General features: G+C 37.2%; 1 protein-coding gene across 1 annotated transcript in view; it reads right to left on the reverse strand.

Moving 5' to 3' along the window:
• Positions 1-2,922: 2,922 nt before the first annotated feature.
• LOC308676341 (vomeronasal type-2 receptor 26-like) overlaps positions 2,923-21,762 on the reverse strand; it is a gene marked incomplete at both ends in the record, with an annotated part of 34,281 nt that continues 15,441 nt past the window's right edge. The window contains 4 exons of the mRNA XM_081342151.1: positions 2,923-3,824; positions 4,401-4,527; positions 9,205-9,432; positions 10,613-11,326. Of these exons, the coding sequence (XP_081198277.1) occupies positions 2,923-3,824; positions 4,401-4,527; positions 9,205-9,432; positions 10,613-11,326 (1,971 nt within the window). The remainder of the gene's footprint in view (positions 3,825-4,400; positions 4,528-9,204; positions 9,433-10,612; positions 11,327-21,762) is intronic.

The following is a 21,762-nucleotide window of genomic DNA, read 5'->3' on the forward strand; positions in this document are numbered from 1 at the left end:
CAAACAGTCATCTGAATTATCATTGAGCTTTTTCTTTGTAATTAGCAATGAGACAACACTTAGCAGCCCTTTTGAAGAAGTTAAGCCAATTAAGTGTGAAAGACGTTTTAGTGTTTTCTCCACCTCTTCCTGCTGCCCTTGATCATCTGCAGCCTGAGGTGTCTGCCTCTTAGAGAACAATAGAGCTGGTTCTATGGTCTTCTTTGAATTTCATGGTGTTCTGCTTTAGAGGTTTGAGTACACAAGAACTGAAGAAAGCTGGTGGATACTGTTACGTTATTTATTTAAACTGATAGATTGCTGGTTTTTTTTGTTTTGTTTTGTTTTGTTTGTTTTGGGTTTTAGGGTGTTTGGGGATTTTTTGTTTTTGCTTTTGTTTTTGTTTTTGCAGTTCTGTGCCTAAGTCATATCAAAACATCCTTGCTTTGGCTTTCTGTTTTTTCTGAGGAGACTCAGGGCACATGGTGAAAAACTGTTATTTAAAAGCACCAGGAGAGGAGATAGACCCCCAAGCCACAGTGCTGAGAAATTTCCTGACTGTAAGAACAATTAATCAGCGCAAAGGCGTGCCTCTGGAAATCTTTTGAATCCACATCATGTCAAATCTTGAAAGCAACTTATACTTTTCTCATAAAATTCTCTTGCATAGCCTTTTTTGCCCCCCAAAACCTATCAAATTCTCTATCTAGTAAAAAATAAAAAATAAAGCTTGCCCTGAAGATCTATCTCAATGATCATTAAATGGATGAAACAAATTATTCCTTTCACTGTGTAGCATATAAAGTTCAACAATACTAGATATAATCACTCAGGTCAAAATTCCACAGCGACATATTGACCTGCAATAAGGTTTCTCTGTCCTGATCTGTTTTTGACAAACCCATGCTGGCTTCTCATAACTATTTTCTTTGTTTCAATCCTTTTATCGTATGTAAAATATGTTTCTTTATATGCCGAATGAAGACAAAGTAAATTTTTTAAAACATATCATGGATCATTTATCCCTCTTCTCTTATTAAAACTTGGTCAGTGGGCAACTGGAATAGAAAACCACTCCTATTTGAAATAGAATGTCAACTAGAGGATTAAATCTTTAAGTGAAAAAACATGTTCTATTCAAGGAGAATCTACTGTAGTTTAAAGAAGAAAGAAGAAATGGGGATAGAAGGATATGTTTGTCAATAGTTCACATATCTACAATTAAAAAAAGAAGAAGATACGTTAAGGTAAGGTAAGGTAAGGTAAGGTAAGGTAAGGTAGGGTAGGGTACGATAGGATAGGATAGGATAGGATAGGATAGGATAGGATAGGATAGGATAGGATAGGATAGGATAGGATAGGATAGGATAGGATAGGATGAGGTGAGGTGAGATGAGATAAGATAGCATAGCATAGCATAGCATAGCATAGCATAGCATAGCATAGCATAGCATAGCATAGCATAGCATAGCATAGCATAGCATAGCATAGCATAAGGTTAGATGACAAAAGCTGTGATTTTTAATTTGGAAAAAGTGAACTGGAAATTACATTGTGTGCTAATGATGAACATGTTAGGGATGAGGTTTACAAAATGTTGAAACTGAATTTGGAAAATGACTGTGTTAAGGACTGCATGATTCAATGGGTAAATTGTGGCTATAATGATTGACCAATAGGAAAATATGTGGATGTATAGTTGTTAGCTGCGAAGTCGTGTCCGACCCATCGCGACCCTATGGACAATGTTCCTCCAGGCCTTCCTGTCCATTTAAGCTCATGCCTACTGCTTCAGTGACTCCATCCAGCCACCTCATTCTCTGTCGTCCCTTTCTTCTCTTGCCCTCAATCTTTCCCAGCATTAGGCTCTTCTCCAGTGAGTCCTTCCTTCTCATTAGGTGGCCAAAGTATTTGAGTTTTAGCTTCAGGATCTGGCCTTCTAAAGAGCAGTCAGGGTTGATCTCCTCTAGGTGGATGTATAGAGTGACCTCTATATTGAATTATAATCTGAAAGAAAATTGCTATAAAGTAATGAATCATTGGATTGAAAAATTGTCAAAGATCTATAAAGGAATTTCAAATATATGCTAGAAATGTAATCATAAAAAGGATATGTTTAACACCTCTGGTGGACCTATGACAAAGCAAAGAAATATTGGGATCAGATTTTTATCCTAATTTGGAAGATTTTTAAAATAAATATAAAACTGAACACAGAAGTTTTCCTTTTAGCTTTAATGTCAAAGAGTTTAAAATGGAACTTTGTTATTATATATTGCACTCTTTGAAAGTAAACAAAGCACATTCCAATGAAGCTCAGTCTTGTTTCTCTAATTTAATTCCAACTGAAATATGTTTGAAATAGAATTTTAATACATGCTTATTTTGAACAACAAAGCATAATTTGATTTTAAGTAGGTTTTTAAACTCATAGTTATTTTAAACCTGAAAGCATAATCCCACAACTTGGTTATTTCCCAGGTAGTCATCAAACATATTTTCAGTAAGAAGCACTTACCATATACAGAACTAGTCAAGACTACTTTGAAGGAGCACATGATTTAGTTAAAATTAATACCTGTGCTTGGACTGAGAATTTATTTCAAAATTTGCATGTTACATGACAGAGAAATGGTATTCCAGTTAATATATAGTTGAAGAAGGAATCTGGCCAAATAAACTATACCATTAATGAACTACTATGAAAAACACATAAAACCTGAACATGCTCCAAAATCAACTTTTCCTTCAATATCATTCACATTAAACTGGATAGGATACATCCATTCTTTGACTTTTTTCTCCATATCAAGATTTATCTATAAATCAAGTTAAATCAAGATCATGTAGATTTTTTCCAAATTCTATCTATACAAAAAACCTTCACAAAACAGTTCACAATAATCTAAAGATGTTTCAATAACTCTGTATACAAAAAGACAGTTATGTTTCTTTTCTTATTAAATGTTCCTTCTTGTTCATATCAGGTCTCAATAAAATTATATAGCATTTTGGGGGAAATATACATCCCAGTAAACCAGCACTGGAGGATAAGATTGAAAAGATCTCCACAGCTACCATGTATTTCCCTTTGGTGCTCAGGTACGTTGGAACAAATGACACCCAAACGCTGCAAAAGACCAACATGCTGAAAGTAATGAACTTGGCCTCATTAAAACTGCTGGGTAGCTTCCTGGCTTGGAAAGCAATGTTAAAGCTAACACTAGCCAGGAAGCCCATGTAACCCAGGACACAGTAAAACATGATCACTGAGCCCTCATTGCATTCCATTATGATTTCTCCCTTCAGTGAGTGCAGGTCTGTATCTGGGAAAGGGGGAGAGGTACTCAGCCAAACACTGCAAATTCCCACCTGGATGAAGGAACCCAAAAGGACAATAAAATTAGCCAGTCCTTTCCCCACCCACTTCCTCATTTTGGATCCTGGTTTGGTTGCCACAAATGCCATAATCACAGTCATGGTTTTTGCCAATACAGACGAAAGGGCCACTGAGAAGATAATACCAAAAGTCATTTGTCGAAAAAGGCAGATCATCTTTTCAGGTCTTCCCATGAAGAGGAAGGAGCAGAGGAAGCAGAGGAGAAGGGAGAGGAGGAGGATACAAGTGAGGCTCCAGTTGTTGGCTTTAACAATTGGAGTCTCTCGATGCATCCAAAAGATTCCAAGCACAAAGATTGTAATCAAAGAGAAAACAAGAGCCATTGTAATAAAGAGGATTCCTAAAGGTTCATTATAAGAGAGATAGGTAAACATTTTGGGAATACATTGATTTAGGATATTGCTGGGATACTCATTTTCTGGACATTTCATGCAGACATCCATATCTGGGGAAAAAAATAGAAGATATCCTTCCAATATACCAAACTTTCTATCAGTATAGAATATATAGAGTACAATTTATGTTGATACAAGTTACCTATTTTGTGAAGAGAGGATAGCAATTCTCTCTTTTTTAATGGAAAAACATATATCAGTCTCATAATATAGAATAGATCCTTCATGATGCACAGAGGGTGTTGTTTGAAAATCAAAAGCAAATAAAAGTATTTCCTGTCCTCTCTATTCATTTGTAAAATCAGCTAATTAGTAATACAATCTTGCGATTCCGATTTGGACTAGCAATATTTGCAGCTTCATAGACATGTTTGTAGAAATAAATATTATAAATACTTGGTACTAATAGATCAAGTTGATATGGTATTTTAAGGAATGGATGGAACAAGAAATTGGAGGACCCTATTTTGTCTAAGCTATAGAAATTGAGAAAGACAGAGTGAGAGAAGAGACAATATTTATTGGGGGAGGGTCTTTACTTGTTTTGTTCCAAACAAACAAATAAATAGATGCACTGGTATGGATTTTTGCTGGTCAGTCAAAAGCCTCATGTCATTTTGTCTTACCTATTTCATCAGAGATCTGCCCTTCTGAACATGACACACAGTCATAACAACAAAATTTCTCTCTTTCCTTCTTTTTTCTCCTGGAGCCTGGGTAGCAGTGGTCATTGCACACAGAAACAGGAATCCCCTGAACAGTAAAAGGTATGAGAGAATTAGAAAATAAAATACCTTTCCTAGAACTTTCCAAAACAGAAACCCACAGCTGGGATGAAGAGGCAGAAGAAAATGAAAATGAGAAAACTTGAGTTAATGAGAAGGAATTGGCACTGACTTCTTTGGTTTTTTTAGATGTTTTATTGATTTTCTAATTTTACATGTAAGTATTTAAAAAGCTGCGTGGCAGCTGGGTTAATTAATAATACAATGACATACAAGTATCTTTAGTACAAGTCTCAAGCTGCTATATTAATTTTCCCTCTCTTTTCCCCTTAGTATTTACTGTCTTCTGTTTAAACTAATACAATTCTTATTAAATCAATTAAATAAAAATGACATTCTTACATTTATCAATAATTTTTGGCTTATACATACCCTTATTATTTTAACATACAGTCTTTATAGGCAATCAATATCCCAATTAGTTTTCCCCAGTTTTTAATTTCCTATTAATATTTAACAACATTTAAGATTTTTAGTTTTCAAGTTTTAAGTAACCAAAGTTTCCATTATCACAATACATCACAAAGTCTAATATTCAGAATACACATCTTATCTATTTGAATATATTCTATTTCTCACCATCTTACATCAACTAATTAATAATACAATATAACATTCTTATTTTCTATTAATTTCCAAACATCTTAAATTTAGTAACCAAATTTTCTCTTGTTTCAGTATCAAATACTTCCTCTCTTTTTCTCTTAATATCTATTATTTCATATTTAAGCTAGTACAATTTTTATTATATCAGCTATCGTATTTTCCGGCGTATAAGATGACTTTTTAACCCATGAAAATCTTCTCAAAAGTCGGGGGTCATCTTATAAGCCCAGTTGTCTTATACGCCGGAAAATACGGGTACATAAATCAATCGAGCGCCCCCGTTCTTGCAAAGCAACTTCAAACCTCCTTAGTCCAGTCCCCCCTCCAATGTGACCCTCCCTTCCCACCCCCAAGAGCCTCTAAGCCCCTTCCCCTCCCCCTTGCAAACGCCAGACCCCGGGAGCGGCAGGAAGCCCCTCCCCCTCACCCAAGCAGCATCTGAGCATAAGCAGAGCGTGCCCTGCTACCCACTATCTCTCCAGGCAGCCCGGACAGCAGTACTTGGCGGCCTGGTGACCCTCTCACCCACAGACCACGCAGTGGCCCTCGCCAGCTGGCCTCGGCATGGCCGCCCCAAGCCCAGCTCTCCAGCGCGTCTTCCGGGCCCGCCTGGCCGACCGCATCCCGGGCGGGGCTTGGCTCCAGATGCAGCAGTTGCTCCGGCTGCAAATGCGCTCTCAAAGCCAGATCGTGCTCAGCCATGCAGGCTTCCGAAAGGCAGGGACTCGGAGTTCCCGCGGTGGTTGCGGCTTCTGGCGTGCTGTTTGCAGAGTCTGGCCTGGAAGAGTGCATCATGTGAACGCAGCTCTTGGGTGTATTCCAAAGGGTGGGTGGAAGGAAAAGCCCCTTTGGGCTTCAAAAGGGCGGCTTTGCACCATCTGCAACAGATGGGGCTGAATTGGGCTTGTGTTGCAGCCGGATTTAGCCGGAGGATAAAACATACAAGGAACAGTTGCTGGAATTGGGTATGTCTAGTCAAGGGGTAGGCAACCTTGGTTCTTTTATGGATCATGGACTTCAACTCCCAGAATTCCTGAGCCAGCCAGGAATTCTGGGAGTTGAAGTCCACATAGCCGTGTTCCAATATCTCAGGGGCTGCCCCAAAGAAGAGGGAGTCAAGCTATTCTCCAAAGCACCACAAGGCTGGACAAGAAGCAACGGATGGAAACTAACCAAAGAGAAAAGCAACCTGGAACTAAGGAGAAACTTCCTGACAGTGAGGACAATTAACCAGTGGAACAACCTGCCTCCAGAAGTGGTGAATGCTCCAGCACTGGAAGATTTTAAGAAGAGACTGGACAGTCATTTATCTGAAATGGTATAGGGTTTCTGGCGTATAAGATGACTTTTTAACCCAAGAAAATCTTCTCAAAAGTCGGGGGTCATCTTATACGCCGTCGTCTTATACACCGGAAAATACGGTAAGTAAAACATGTTTATTATATTTATCAATATATTTTAGCTTATGTTTATCTTAATTAGCTTTACATTCAACCTTTATAAACAAATCAATATTCAAATTTAACTTTTAATATTTATACTTCCAAATTTTAAAGTAACCAGTTTTCTTTATCTCAGTTCATAACAAAATCTAGTGTTCAAAGTACGTATCTTGTCAAATCAAGTATATTCTATTTTAATCCTTACTAATAAATCAATGCCCCAATTCAGCCTTATTCTAGCTTTCTTTCTTTGCCAACTTGCCTTCCATATCCATGTTTTTAAATCATCGTATAGATCTCCCTTTGTTATTATATATATTGTTTGAAATAAGGAAGGCCATCCAGTCAGTATTTTTTTGAAGGAGCTAACAAATTGTCTCTCTATTTTTCTCTCCCAGTGTAGTTGTCCTGAAATGTTTATCTTCCCTTTGGTCTGTTCTTTTTGATCCTCAGGTTTCTTCTGGTTTATATAGAAAGTCTTTTCCATTTTCAAAATTATCAATTCCTTTTCTAAGTTTTCCATTAACTGTGTTTGTTGATCAGTTGAATCTTCTATCATAGTATTTGATTGCTCCATTTCTTCTATTATATTCTGTGTAGTTAATTCTTTGGGTGTAATCAAAGTTTGGGCTCATATATCTAGGCTGACATCAGTGGCTTTAAGAATAGTTTCATGAATTGCTTTCAACATAAATAAAATCTGTTCCTGATCTTTGTCCATGTTCTATTAGTGATGTGGATTAAAAGCTTTACAGTCGTAGAATGAAAATAATTTTATCACTGAGTTTAGAACATAGCTGGGCTTCTCACAGCTGATTGCCAAGGTCAAAAATGTCTTATCTATAGTCTAGGCTTCAAGCCAAGTCTCTTTCAGACAATAACAGGTGGTAATATCAGGTTTAGCCATAAGATGTCGCCCATACCGTTTTGGATTTTTTTTAAAAAAAACCAAGATTTTTATAGTCTTTTTTTCCAAATTTTACTTCTTTTTTGTAAGTAAAAACCCAAATCTTCAATAAAAATAGTAAATCTTTTAGTCCTCAAGTTTTGGAAAGTTAGAAATCCAGTTAAAATCAGGTTATTGTTTCAACATTTTAAACTCCCCTGGATAATGAGTTGCCACTGTTATTAGAGGGTGAGATAGGATTTCTCTTCCCTCTTTCCACAAGGGGGAAAATATTTTAGGCAGCTTATACAGGTGGAAAAATAGTTAGGATTGAGGAGGGGTTCAGATCTCAACCTGGTGACGAGCCATATTTCTATGGCCAGTCTTTCATCCACTGGTTTGGAGGCCTGTGCTGGATCAGGTGGAAGGGCTACCACCCCCACCCCCTGTGATCAAGCGGGGATCCCTCCTTGCTGGTCTCCCCTACAGGGACTTTCAACCCTTTCCAGGGTTCTCCAGTAATGTGAAATCGGACGTGAAAGACAGAGCTTGCCTTCTAAATGTCTGCAGCAGCCACGGCAGCAAACCAGAAGTCCAGAATTGGCATTGACTTCTTTGAATGTTTTAGCAGAAGACCTGGAATGGCAGAAAGTTATGTGTTCATAGGATCTGGCACATGTTTGGATTAGTCCAAACAGAATGTGGCACTACAGGAAGTCCCCAACTTACAACCACAATGCGGTGCATGATTGTTAAGTCAATTGCATGTTTTTTAAGAAAGTCAATTCTGATAAATCGGCCTTTTTTGTTGAAAACTAACTAGAAACTCTGCAAATCATGGTTATGTGACCATGGGACACCTGCAACTGTTCATTAATCTGAGTCAATTGTCATATGCCCGAAATGTGAACATGTAACAACAAAGGAAGCGGCAGGCTCTCCTTTGAGAACAGGTCACAAATAGCTTTTTTTTTCAGTCCCTTGTAAATTTGAAAGGTTGTTTATAATGAGACTTGTATGCCGCCCTATCTCCCGAAGGACTCAGGGCGGCTAACAACAATAAAATACAAATGAATACAAATATTAAAAAAGAATTAAATTGTATCAAAGTCCCACTAAAACCAATAAAAACATTTAAAATCATAATTAAAAACCCCATTATCATCAGTCCAGTTCGGCCTATTGGAAAAGATATGTCTTAAGGTCACGGCGAAAGGACCGAAGGTCTGGGGCCATCCGGAGCTCCCAGGGGAGTTGATTCCACAAAGCAGGTGCCCCAACAGAGAAGGCCTTCCCCCTGGGGGTCACCAGCCGACATTGTCTGGCCGACGGCACCCTGAGGAGGCCCTCTCTGTGTGAGCGCACAGGGTGATGGGAAAACATTCCTGGCAGCAGATGGTCCTGCAAATATCCCGGGCCTAAGCCATGTAGGGCTTTATAGGTAAGAACCAGCACCAGTTGTATGCCTAAGGCTATCTGTATTTACATTGGCAATTTTTGTACCCCAAGCACAATTGGAAGCATTTGCCTTAAGTTTCCTGTCGACATATTAATGCTCAAATGCATATGCAGAATATGTTATATGTCATCATCTCGAAAGCTTCCAAAAGACCAAAACATGATTTTCTTCAATTACTGCCATTTATTTGACAATTGCTCCAAAGAATGTTTTACTTTTATTATTAGTTGAGAATCTGTAGCTTCTTCTCACCTGGTTAAAACTTCTGTGCCATACAATTTGATTGTCATTAAGAGTTAATTCTCTGCCTGATGGAGCCCGAGGTTCCAGTGTTCCAACTTTGACTCGAGAAAAGGAATTATTGGGGAAAGTAATCCAGTTTGCAACATCAAAACCTGTAATCAATTCTCTGTTTTCATCAAATGTAATAGAGTCTTCCATACTGTTGTTGAATACAATACTTTGCAAGAAAGAATGAAACTGTATTTTAAAAAAAAATAAACAAATTAACACAAGAGTTTGAAATCATAACAACTCCATAAAATTATTTGAAGCTGAACTATCCTGCTTTGAAAAATGCAAGGGAAGATTGAGGGTATCTTCAATTCAATGTTGACTGCTGTCTGAACAAGATTCAGTGATTCCTTTGGCAAGATGTCCAGAATTGGCTTGCCATTACATTCTTTCTAGGACTGAGAGAGAGTGATAGCCTAAGGTGACCAGTTGGATTTGTGCCTAATAAGGAGTAGAAGGAACCTATCCCTATTTACAGCACAGTGCCTTAACCACCACATCAAACTGTTTGTAATCATATATATTTCATATTTTATAATCACAGTGTCTCTCTTTCAGTTCATTAACATGTCAGCCCTTTTTTTTCAAAATACTGAATATAGTTGTTATCTTTAAGGCGGAATGCTTTTGAGTATGTTACACAAATTATGACAAATATCTGCCTGCAAGAACATTCAAGAACATGAGGGAAATTAATTCACAAAGATATGATAAGAAAACCTCAGATTTTTAGCTGCATAGAATCTGAATGCGCTCCAGAATGGAGACTCAAATGGTGTTTCTCAAATTCCACAAACAAGTGGTCAGTACTCATTGACACAGGTCATCTACAATTGGTAACCAGCCCCCAAACTTAGAAGACAAGGTTTTACCTTTTCTATATTTCTTAACATCCAGAATAACAAACAAATAAATCTTAATATATTATTTTTCCAACTCTACTAAATCACTTCCAAGTATGCCATGTTCTTGATGGCTCTTAGAATCCAAAACAAATTAACATGTAAAACATGTAAAATAGGAAAAATAACAATGGCTATTTCTGGATAAAGGCTGTGGACCCAGTAAATTCTGTAGAATAGAATTTAAAAGATATTTTTTTAAAATTAGTAGTTATATTGTTTCACAAATAGGAAAGAAATATCCCTCCAATACAACTACTAATGTAAAAGCTTTTATTTATTTTTTTCAAGAGTAAGTGTTTTTATTCAACAGAATTCATTGGCATAATAATAATGATATATAATAATCATTCCCAGTAGCATCACTGAGATTAGGGAAAAATGATGGCCCAATTGAATAAACAATGTTTGTATATTAGAAATAAATAAAATACCTGCCATGGTTTTAAATTCTGAAATATTACTTGTTCTGTTCCTATAACATTTCTACATCTGAATCTGGACTTGAGTAAGGCATGCAAAGAGTGCACCATAACATAGACGGCATTGTAAATGTTGTAACTGTGACCGCTCATGCTCATTTCAAATAATATAGTTGGCAGACTCTCTAACTTCTCATTCCCAGTGCATAATAAGTTGCTATTTTTATTTATCCTGGAAATGTGTAATGAGCAATCAAATGCCTGCTCCCAAAAATTCTGAATGAAATTGTCTTCTTTTGCCCAAGATGGCCTTACAGTTTGAAGAAATTCTTGGAATCCAGGTGGATCTTTTGAACGAACTGTGAATGATAGGACGCCATGGAAACTCTGTATATCCCAAAGTCTCTGAACTGACAGTGATTCAAAATTCCAATGGGATGTAACAATCCACACTTTACCCAAAGTTGGCAGTGAAGTAAAAGATGCTAGAAGGATGATCAATCTCAGAGTTTCCATGGCTGGAGTTAGGGCATAGATTATACACACTTTGACTTTATCCTCCATATAGAGTTGATTATCACTTAAGTCCATTGTAATCAACTGTATATACTCTTCCAGAAATGCCTTCCTGGGTGTTCGAAGTATGTAAGCATAACAAATGTTGTTTTGTGAAAGCAACGGTTCAATTTTCTGCAAAAACATATCCCCATAATCATCATCCATAGCCAAGAGCCCAATCCAATTCCATCCAAAATGCTGAAGTAATCGAATAATTCCAGTGTATTGATGCATTAGAGTAGAGGTGACAAATAGATTTAAGGAATTAGATCTGATAGACAGAGTGCCTGAAGAACTATGGACAGAGGTTCGCGACATTGTACAAGAGGTAGCAACCAAAACCGTCCCAAAGAAAAAGAAATGCAAGAAAGCAAAATGGCTGTCTGAGGAAGCTTTGCAAATAGCTGAGGAAAGGAGGGAAGCGAAAGGCAAGGGAGAAAAAGAAAGATACGCCCAATTGAATGCAGAATTCCAGAGAATAGCTAGAAGAGATAAGAATGCCTTCTTAAATGAACAGTGCAAAGAAATAGAAGAAAACAATAGAATAGGGAGGACCAGAGATCTTTTCAAGAAAATTGGAGAAATGAAGGGCACGTTTAATGCAAAAATGGGCATGATAAAGGACCAAAATGGCAGGGACCTAACAGAGGCAGAAGAGATTAAGAATAGGTGGCAAAATTACACAGAAGAACTATACAAGAATGAGCTTAACGTCCCTGATAATCACAATGAGGTGGTCACTGACCTCGAGCCAGACATCCTAGAATGTGAAGTGAAGTGGGCCTTAGAAAAACTGAGCAACAACAAAGCTAGTGGAAGTGACAGTATTCCAGCTGAGCTATTCAAAATCTTAAAAGACAATGCAGTAAAAGTGCTACACTCAATTTGCCAGCAAATTTGGAAAACTCAACAGTGGCCACAGGATTGGAAAAGATCAGTTTACATTCCAATTCCAAAGAAAGGCAGTGCCAAAGAATGTTCAAACTATCGCACCATTGCACTCATTTCTCATGCTAGTAAAGTCATGCTTAAAATCCTACAAGCTAGACTTCAGCAGTATGTGGATCGAGAACTACCAGAAGTACAGGCAGGATTTCGAAGAGGCAGAGGAACTAGAGATCAAATTGCCAATATACGCTGGATCATGGAGAAAGCTAGGGAGTTCCAGAAAAACATCTACTTCTGCTTCATTGACTATGCTAAAGCCTTTGATTGTGTGGATCACAACAAACTGTGGCAAGTTCTTAAAGAGATGGGAGTACCAGACCATCTTATTTGTCTCTTGAGAAACCTATATGCGGGTCAAGAAGCAACAGTGAGAACTGGACACGGAACCACTGATTGGTTCAAAATTGGGAAAGGAGTCCGGCAAGGCTGTATACTGTCGCCCTGCCTATTTAACTTATATGCAGAGCACATCATGAGAAAGGCAGGGCTAGATGAATCAAAAGTTGGAATTAAGATTGCCGGAAGAAATATCAACAACCTAAGATACGCAGATGATACCACTCTAATGGCAGAAAGTGAAGAAGAACTAAAGAGCCTCTTGTTGCAGGTGAAGAAGGAGAGTGCAAAACTTGGGTTGAAACTTAACATTAAGAAAACCAAGATCATGGCATCTGGCCCTCTCAATTCCTGGCAAATAGATGGGGAAGAAATGGAGGTAGTGACAGATTTTATTTTCCTGGGCTCCAAGATCACTGCAGACGGGGACTGTAGCCAAGAAATTAAAAGACGCTTGCTCCTGGGGAGGAAAGCCATGGCAAATCTAGACAGCACACTAAAAAGCAGAGACATCACCCTGTCAACAAAAGTGCGTATAGTCAAGGCTATGGTCTTCCCAGTTGCAATGTATGGCAGTGAAAGTTGGACCATAAGAAAGGCTGAGCACCAAAGAATTGAGGCCTTTGAACTGTGGTGCTGGAGAAGACTCCTGCGAGTCCCTTGGACTGCAAGGCGATCAAACCGGTCAGTCCTAGAGGAGATCAATCCTGACTGCTCTTTAGAAGGCCAGATTCTGAAGCTAAAACTCAAGTACTTTGGCCACCTAATGAGAAGGAAGGACTCACTGGAGAAGAGCCTAATGCTGGGAAAGATCGAGGGCAATAGAAGAAGGGGACGACAGAGAATGAGGTGGCTGGATGGAGTCACTGAAGCAGTAGGCGCGAGCTTAAATGGACTCCAGAAGATGGTAGAGGACAGGAAGGCCTGGAGGAATGTTGTCCATAGGGTCGCGATGGGTCGGACACAACTTCGCAGCTAACAACAACAACAATTGATGCATTTCATTCGGAACCATCTGGTACAAGGATGGAAATATGTTTTTCTCTCCATGTATTAGAGAAAATTCTCCATAGGCAAGCTGAAAGGCAATATATACCAAATAATTAGAACAATTATATAAGAATATGAAATGGGTTTCATATTCATCATAGGTAAGTCAGAAAGTCAGATCTGAAGTGTTGATGGAAATTATGCTGTCAGTTCATATACATAGAGTATTATATTAGTTAAAAGGGTTGTCCATCTGTTTCTGAGCCCATTTTAATTGGGTGTGAAAACATTTAAACACAAGGACAAGATTGAAAGCAAGGCATTTATGATCTACAAAAGTATTTTAGTTTGACTACCTGAAAAGAGTCAAGTAGCATGTAGGAAAGAAAGAGTATTTTTTGTAGTGGCCCAACCTCTTTGAAACTCAATGCCAACATGAGTTTGGTAATCTTCAATGTTTGGGCACAATTACAAAGACTCCTTAGTTTCTAAATATTTAATTCAACTCTGGAAAGTGGCCTAAAGGTGTTTTGACATTGGAAGGAATTAAAGAAATTGGTTTTTCTAGGGAGCCATCTAAAGTGTCTACCTGTGGAATCTTGTAGTTGGCAAGAACTGTGGCCATGATGAATGAGGTCTGTGTCATACGTCCTCCAATGGCAGCAATAAATGTTTTCTTTAAATCACAGGTAAAGTTGGGAACAAACTTCTGCTGTGTGGAAAGTAAGCTCAGCATTGCCTTATAGGTTATCCTCTCAGGGAAGTAGTTGTTCACAATGTGGAAACCCAGTGTGATGTTCGGTAGGAGTTCGGGGTTCCTATTGATCTCCTTGACAGTAAACACCAAAGCAAGGATGTGCTGATACATCTTTGGCAGAGAACTGCAATAAAAAATATCAGTTTAACTGAAGTGTCTCCTATCCTTCTCTTGTACAGTACTTGTGTACTCAAAGCTATGAAACTGAATATCATGAAGTTCAAAGTCGTCCATTGAACCAGTCCTACAATTAACTGAGAGGCAGCCAGTTCAAGCTACATGTGCTGAATGTCAGCTGCAATAGTTGCAAGAGGCTCTGAAACCCTTAAATAACCACACTCATAATGAAAAACATGTTATCTACTGCCATAATTTATCTTGGGAAAGAAACATTATATAGCTCATATGCAGGAAATGTGCTTGGAATCTATTTCTAAAGGCTACCCTTCCTATCTAATATGCAGCCTTATTAATGAATTTCCTTTCTCGTCAAGTATGGTACAATCAATGGCAAGTATTTTGCAAATAATAAAGAACAGGAACACAAGGAGCAACATTGCTAGCATCTTCATTCTATTGTTGACAACACCAGCCAGAGCATAGAAAAACTCAAATAATGCAAGACCTGACATTGTGGAGAGACTTGGCCCATAGAATCACCAAGAGTGAACACTCAAATATCATATTATATATTCAAGGGGCTGCCACATAGAAGGGGCAATCAAGCTATTCTCCAAAGCACCTGAAAACAGGACAAGAACCAATGCATGGAACATAATCAAGGAGAGAACCAAACTAGAACTAAGGAGAAATTTCTTGATAGTAGCAACAATTAATCAATGGATGCTCCACAACAACTTACTCCAGAAGTTATAGTGCTTCAACACTGGAGATTTTTAAGAAGAGATTGGACAACTATTTGTCTGAAATTGTACAGGAGTAGAACTTGAAGGTCCCTTTCCATTCTCTTATTCTGTTATCACCATCATCAGCGTTGAAAATTCCCATCCAAGGAAACATAGAGTTTCCTATGGATAAAATTTTCCTATGGCCTTTAAGACGGTTACCACAGTATTGGAATGTTTTCTCAAACAGATTCCTTTTTTTTCAATGTGAAATTTCAGTCTGTGTGTTTGTTTATAATTCCACCTTCTTTCAATTCTTTAATGCCCTTTGAACTAATACCATTGGGGGTGGGGAAGGGGTTTATATTTCAGAAGCTGCATTGCAATCTTCATTTCTTTTTTGGAAGAGAAAAGTGAGATGCTTTTCCTCATTGACTTTAAACTAAATAAGGTTTTGCATGGGTTACCATATCTTAGAGTTAATAAGGTTTCCATGTATTTACTTTCCCTTCATGCTCTCCAAATGATAAAGAGCATAACTGTTTGTGTTTTACTCCTATCAATGGTAATACCAGAATATTATATGAGGATTAGAATAAAAAGGTTTCAAATGACATTTCTCTATACACTATTCAAGAAATGATACTTTGAAAATACATAGAAGCACTGCTATTATTAGCCTGACCTTCTGACAAATTACTATGGTTTTGAATCATGAAGTGAACATCAGAAGAATTGTATATAGATTTGGTGTAGTGCACATGGAGTTTTCAACTTAGTAGCCATCTTCTTACACTTCAAAAAGAGAGAAAACTAATTAACAGCAAATCCGTAATGACATTATGGGTTATGAAAATTTTCAAGGACTTATTATAATCCTGCTGCTTAACTTTTTTCCCCTCAATTATTTTGCACTTACTAGTGTGGAAAAAAAAATAGAATTCCTTACATCACTTCATTGAATAATGTCCGAGCGGGATCTTCTCTGAAGGAAGGGCTTTTGTGAAAGAAGAAGGCTTGAGAGACAATTGCCGCAAAGATAACATTTCCTGGCTGAGCAAAGTGATGGGGTATAGGAAGTGGATCATCAGGTATGCTACAATTCTTAGCATATGTTTTGCATGTAATACAGAACAGGAACACAAGAAATGTCGTTGCTATAAACCCCATCCAATTGTTGACAATTTCCATCCAGAGAAAAATAGATGTCCCTATGCAGAAAAATATCCTATCATGACACCATTAAACTAAACTGCACTTTTTCATTATCCTTATATAGTGTATATAGTGTCTAAAGTACTACAGTACTACAATATTTTCTACAAACAGTTTTCAGTTTGGGATTGTCTATGCTGCTTTCAGCTTTTTTAATGCGCTATGAATTAATGCCACTTTTTTAAAAAAAAAATTATAATTGAGAAGCTACCTTCAGATCTTCAGATCTTTCTTTGAAAGCTAAAAGTGAGACAATTTTCTCATGATATAGTTCTTCATGGACAACCAGGTCTTAAAGTCAATAAAGCTTCCATTTATTCAGGTTTCTTCCATGATGTCTCAACATAGTAAACATAAACTCTTTTATCTAAAAGTGATCTGAGCAATCAATGCACAGGGACAAAAATTCTCAGTGCATGTCTTACAAAGTACATCCTCCCATTTATGAACATTAGAAGAAGAAATAGGAAGAAGGGGCGGGGAAAAAAGAGAAAAAATTACAGAAACTATTAAGAATGAAAGAGAGATAAAACAGCTTAGAATATGCAATGAGGATTAGAATAGAAATGCTTCAAATGATAACTCTCTATACCCTGTTCAACAAATTACCGGTATATTTTGAACATAGGTAAAAGCACTTGCAGTAGGCTGACTTTCTGAAAAGTGAGTTCAATAAGGAACCTATAATTTGGACCACTGGGGAAATAATCAAGTCCTCTCCAATTCTCAATATTTTGCACATCTCTCCTGAGAAAAGGGCTCGAAATGTGCATTTAGAATTAGAATACAATACAGCTGGAAGGGACATTGGAGGTCTTCTAGTCCAGCCCCCTGCTCAGTAATTTGCTTTGATATTTTTTTACACCATGAAAATGCCATAAGCCTTTTTAAAATCAAATTTCCTGACAGATATCCAAATCCAACTTCATATACAATAAATTGATAGGTTTTAGGTTTTATTTAGGTTTTATTTAATTTGTATACCGCCCTTCTCCCTAGGGACTCAGGGCGGTTCACAGGGCATATATAAATAACAATACAAAAGTTAAAAAAGATTAAACCAATGCCCAGTTAAAAACAATAATACAATTCTAAAACAACAATTTAAAAACCCATAGTCCCCCATCAGGCCAGACCAGCTAATTCAAATAAGTGGGTCTTCAGACCGCGATGGAAGGTTCGGAGGTCTGATGCCATCCGGAGCTCCACCGGCAGTTGGTTCCATAATGCCGGAGCGCCCACAGAGAAGGCTGTGATAGCAGTGATTAAAACTGTAAAGTATACTATGTAAAGTATACTATGTAAAAGATTAATTTTCATAAATACAACAACCAATCCTAAATTGCCAATCGAATCAAAGAAATCTTTGGTAATTTGCTTTGAGTGATTTTAATATTTATCTGAGAAGTTCTGCCCAATTGTGGGTGATCACTGCATTCCAATCCCACATCAAACACCAACTTTCATAAGAAAATCTGTCAATTTTTATAGATGGTTTAAAAAAACACTACTTTATCCTCAGTTGGGGCATAATTTTCAAGTATCAAAGTATTAGTTCCATATAAAATAATTTCCATTCCAGCCAACCTATGAAGCTCATCATCAATGGACCAACATCTTGTGAGAGGGGCTGTTGTCATTTCCCTGGTTTTGGAGTTTGCATTCAGGGAAGCTCTGTTCAGAACTGTGGCTTGGGGATTTTTCTCCTCTCCTGGTGCTTTTAAATGAGAGTTCTCCAGCATGTGCCCTGATTTCAAACAGAAAAAACAGAGGGCCAAAGCAAGGATGTCTTGATAGGACTTAGGCACAGAACTGAAAAAAAAACCACACAGCAATTATCAGTTTAAATAAATAATGTAACAGTATCCACCAGCTTTCTTCAGTTCTTGTGTACTCAAACCTATAAAGCAGAACACCACGAAATTCAAAGAAGTCCATAGAACTAGCTCTACAGTTCACTAAGAGGCAGACACCTCAGGCTGCAGATGATCAAGGGCAGCAGGAAGAGGTGGAGAAAACACTAAAACGTCTTTCACACTTAATTGGCTTAACTTCTTCAAAAGGGCTGCTAAGTGTTGTCTCATTGCTAATTACAAAGAAAAAGCTCAATGATAATTCAGATGACTGTTTGAAGAGACTGGGAGAAAGCAACACTTGTTCCTCGATTGACAGGTGTTGGAAAGAAACAGGTTATGACTCAGAGAGGGCGCTTTGAAAACTTCCAAAAGTTACTCTTTTATGTAATATGTGGCTTTATTATCAAACCTCCTTTCCCTGGCTCAGAGAATGTTAAGAGCTTTCACTTTTGAAAGTGCCATGACCCATTTTTTTTTCCATTAAACTTCTTCAGAAAAGTTGGGCTTCAGGTACAATAAATAGGTAGTAATAATAAAAAAGTGAACATTGTACTAACCAAAGATTTATTTTTAGTACAGCAATTCTTCCCAGCAGTAATACTTATAGCTTTCCATCTTAAGCTATCTGTAATTTTATTCCGTGTTTTAATATTGTTATTTTGAAATAACATACACTTCATATTTCTCATAACATCATAGCATAGATACTCAAGGTTCTGTCTTAGGCCCAGTACATTTCAAGATCTTCATAATAGATCTAGATGAGGGGATAGAAGGGAAAATTATGCAATCTGCAGAAACACCAAGATGGGGAGAAATCACTAATATTTTATATGATAGACTCAAGATACAGAAAGACATTGACAGAATTGAACACAGGGCCCTATCTAAGAAAATGCAGTTCACTGGTGACTAAAGTAAGGTCATACACTTAGGCAAGAGAAATCAGACATACAAATACAGAATAGATAGTAGCTGGCTCAATAGCAGCAACTGTAGGAGAGATGTAGGTGTCTTAGTACAGCACTTTTCAACCAGTGGTACGGGTACCACCTGTGGTACATTGACACCTGGCAGGTGGTACGTGGCCATCCTAGAAAAGTGTTAGTGGGGGAGGGGAATGAGCTGAACTGGTGGCAGCACCGCACAAGCCTGAATGAGAGATGGCTGGAGTTGCAGGGCTATTAGGGCTCAGCAGAAGCGCCAGGATCAGTGCCACTTTCCAGCTGATTGGCATCTCTTCGAGGCTGTCAGGGCTCAGTGGAAGCCCCAGGATCAGCACCAGGCTCCAGTTGGAGATTGGGGCTGATCCTGGCACTTCTGCTGAGCCCTGAAGAAGCGCAGATCAGCTGGAATGTTGCAGCATCTCCAGGGTCTTGTGATTTACATTCAGATGCTTGGCAACTGATTTATATTTATGACGGTCACAGTGTTGCTAAGTCTTGCCCCATTGCTAATTACAAAGAGAGAGCTCAATGACAGTTCAGATGACTGTTTGAAGGGACTGAAAGAAAGAAACACTTGTTCCTGCCATGACAAGCATGGGACAAAAACAGTTATGACTCATTGACAGAAAGGTTACTTTGCATCTATTTCCAAAGGTTATTATTTTACGTAATATGTGGCCTTGTTATGAAGTCTCCTTTTCATGTCTCAGAGAAGGTTACGTGCTTTGCTTTTTGATGCCATGAAAGTGCCATGACCAAGTTTTTCATCAAATTTCCTGAGAAATATAAAAGTTGCACTTCAGGCAACAATAAATAGGTAGTAATGATAAAAATGAACATTATACTAGTCAAAACATTCATTTTTTGTATATATTTTATTGGTATTTTTTAACATAACATAAATCATTCAGTAATTTGTAAACAGTATGTTGTCTGGGTAACATTTATAAGACAATCTTTAACAATTGAGTTTTATAATCTATATTCCATATGTTAATTTCATTTGATTTTCCCTTTCCCCAAAGTATCTTTCTATTGCAAGACATTAGATTAAGACAATTCTCATTATTTTAATTAACAACAATTAAGTATATAGTTTTTCCAATAATCCTATTTGTCATTTTAGTTGCCTTATCGTAAATCCTGTTACCATGCTCATTTCAACTTATTTCTCCCCCCAAATTCTAAATATTCTTACTAGTGACAACTTTTTCAACAATTAACTACATTTACATTAGTGGATTTAATTCTATTTTTTCCATATAAGCCCTCTCATACTTTTATATTTATTTATATTTCTTTTATATTTCAATAAGTAAAAGGGTAGAAAGAGAAAAGAAAGGAGGAGAGAGACAAAAGAAGAAGAAAAAGAAGAAAGAAAAAAGAAAAAAGGACTAAAGCACTGAGATACAAAAAATAACATACAACTTTAAATATGTATCCCTCCTAATTTAAAATATATTTATTCCCTCAATTTCTTATTCTTTTTGACCATAGCTGAGAATGTATTTAATCTATTTAAACTTTAAGCATTCCATTCAGTAGATCTAATCATCTAATCCTTTAACTCTCATTCAAAACACATTTTTATGCTTTTCTTATCGTCACATTTAAATAACTAAAACGTTTGCTTTGTTTAAATCATTTCAACTTTTTTTTACAGAAAGGAAAAAGAAAAAAAAACATATTGCATTAATTTTTAAAAATTCATCCCTCTAAGAGTAATATATTTCAAAGTTTTTCCATTTCTTTAGCCATATTCAAACAAATGTTTCTTATTGTATTTGTTAACAAGAAAAAAAATCATCTAAGAGTAATATATTCCAAAGTTTTTCCATTTTTAGCCATATTCAAACAAATGTTTATTTTTAAAGTATTCTCTCTGATAGGTCCCATCATCTATTTTCTTGATTTCCATTTTAATCTTTTTTTTCTGGCCATTGCCTTTCTTAAGTATGTTTTGCTGCATCATTCGTTTCCCTGTAAAGTATTTTTTCTCATTCTTTTCCTTATCTTCAAAGTTGCTTGGATGTGTTGAAATATTTCCCATTTGAATTAAATCATTATTTTTTATTTATACGGTTCCATCTTTAAGTCTCTGTCCTCAGAATTATGTTCAGTCATCTCTACTGTATTTTCCTGGGAAATTTCTTGGAGTGAAATTAAGTTTGAGATAGGTTGATTCACACTCTCAAGGTTGTTCTGTATTTCTTTGTAGTTTAAAATCATTGTCCTTTGAAATTGTTGGCGCTTATCATATTTTTCCTTTTGTAAAGTATTCATTGCTTCAAATTTGTTACTCTCACTTTGTTTACACAGCTGCATTTTCTAAGAACTTTGAGGGTCAGAGAAAAATATCCTGACCCACCATTAGGTGTCAGCGTTTGCTCATTTTTCAGGTCTTTCTAGTCTTTTTTCTCTCTCTACAGGGTAAGCTTCACCACTTCTGGTAACCAAAAGGAGGGAGTAAAATCCCCTTCCTTTTTTTCCGTGTCAAGCCCGTCCTCGACGAAATCACACTCAAACAGCCATGGAACGGGTAACAGCGAAGACATTCCAGAGATCTCTTATTTTTGGGACTTTCTTTTTCAGGAAAATAGGTAGGATAGAGAAAATCAATATTCTTACACAGATTCAAGCATGCTGTTTTAAATCCGCTTAGTTTAAAAGCTTAATGGCTTCCGTTGTCACCAGCTATAGCTGAACATGAAGTTAGCCAGCCTTTTCTTCTGTTGGTTTC

Source organism: Vipera berus (assembly GCF_964194415.1).
Source record: "Vipera berus genome assembly, chromosome: W".
Classification (NCBI taxonomy): domain Eukaryota; kingdom Metazoa; phylum Chordata; class Lepidosauria; order Squamata; family Viperidae; genus Vipera; species Vipera berus.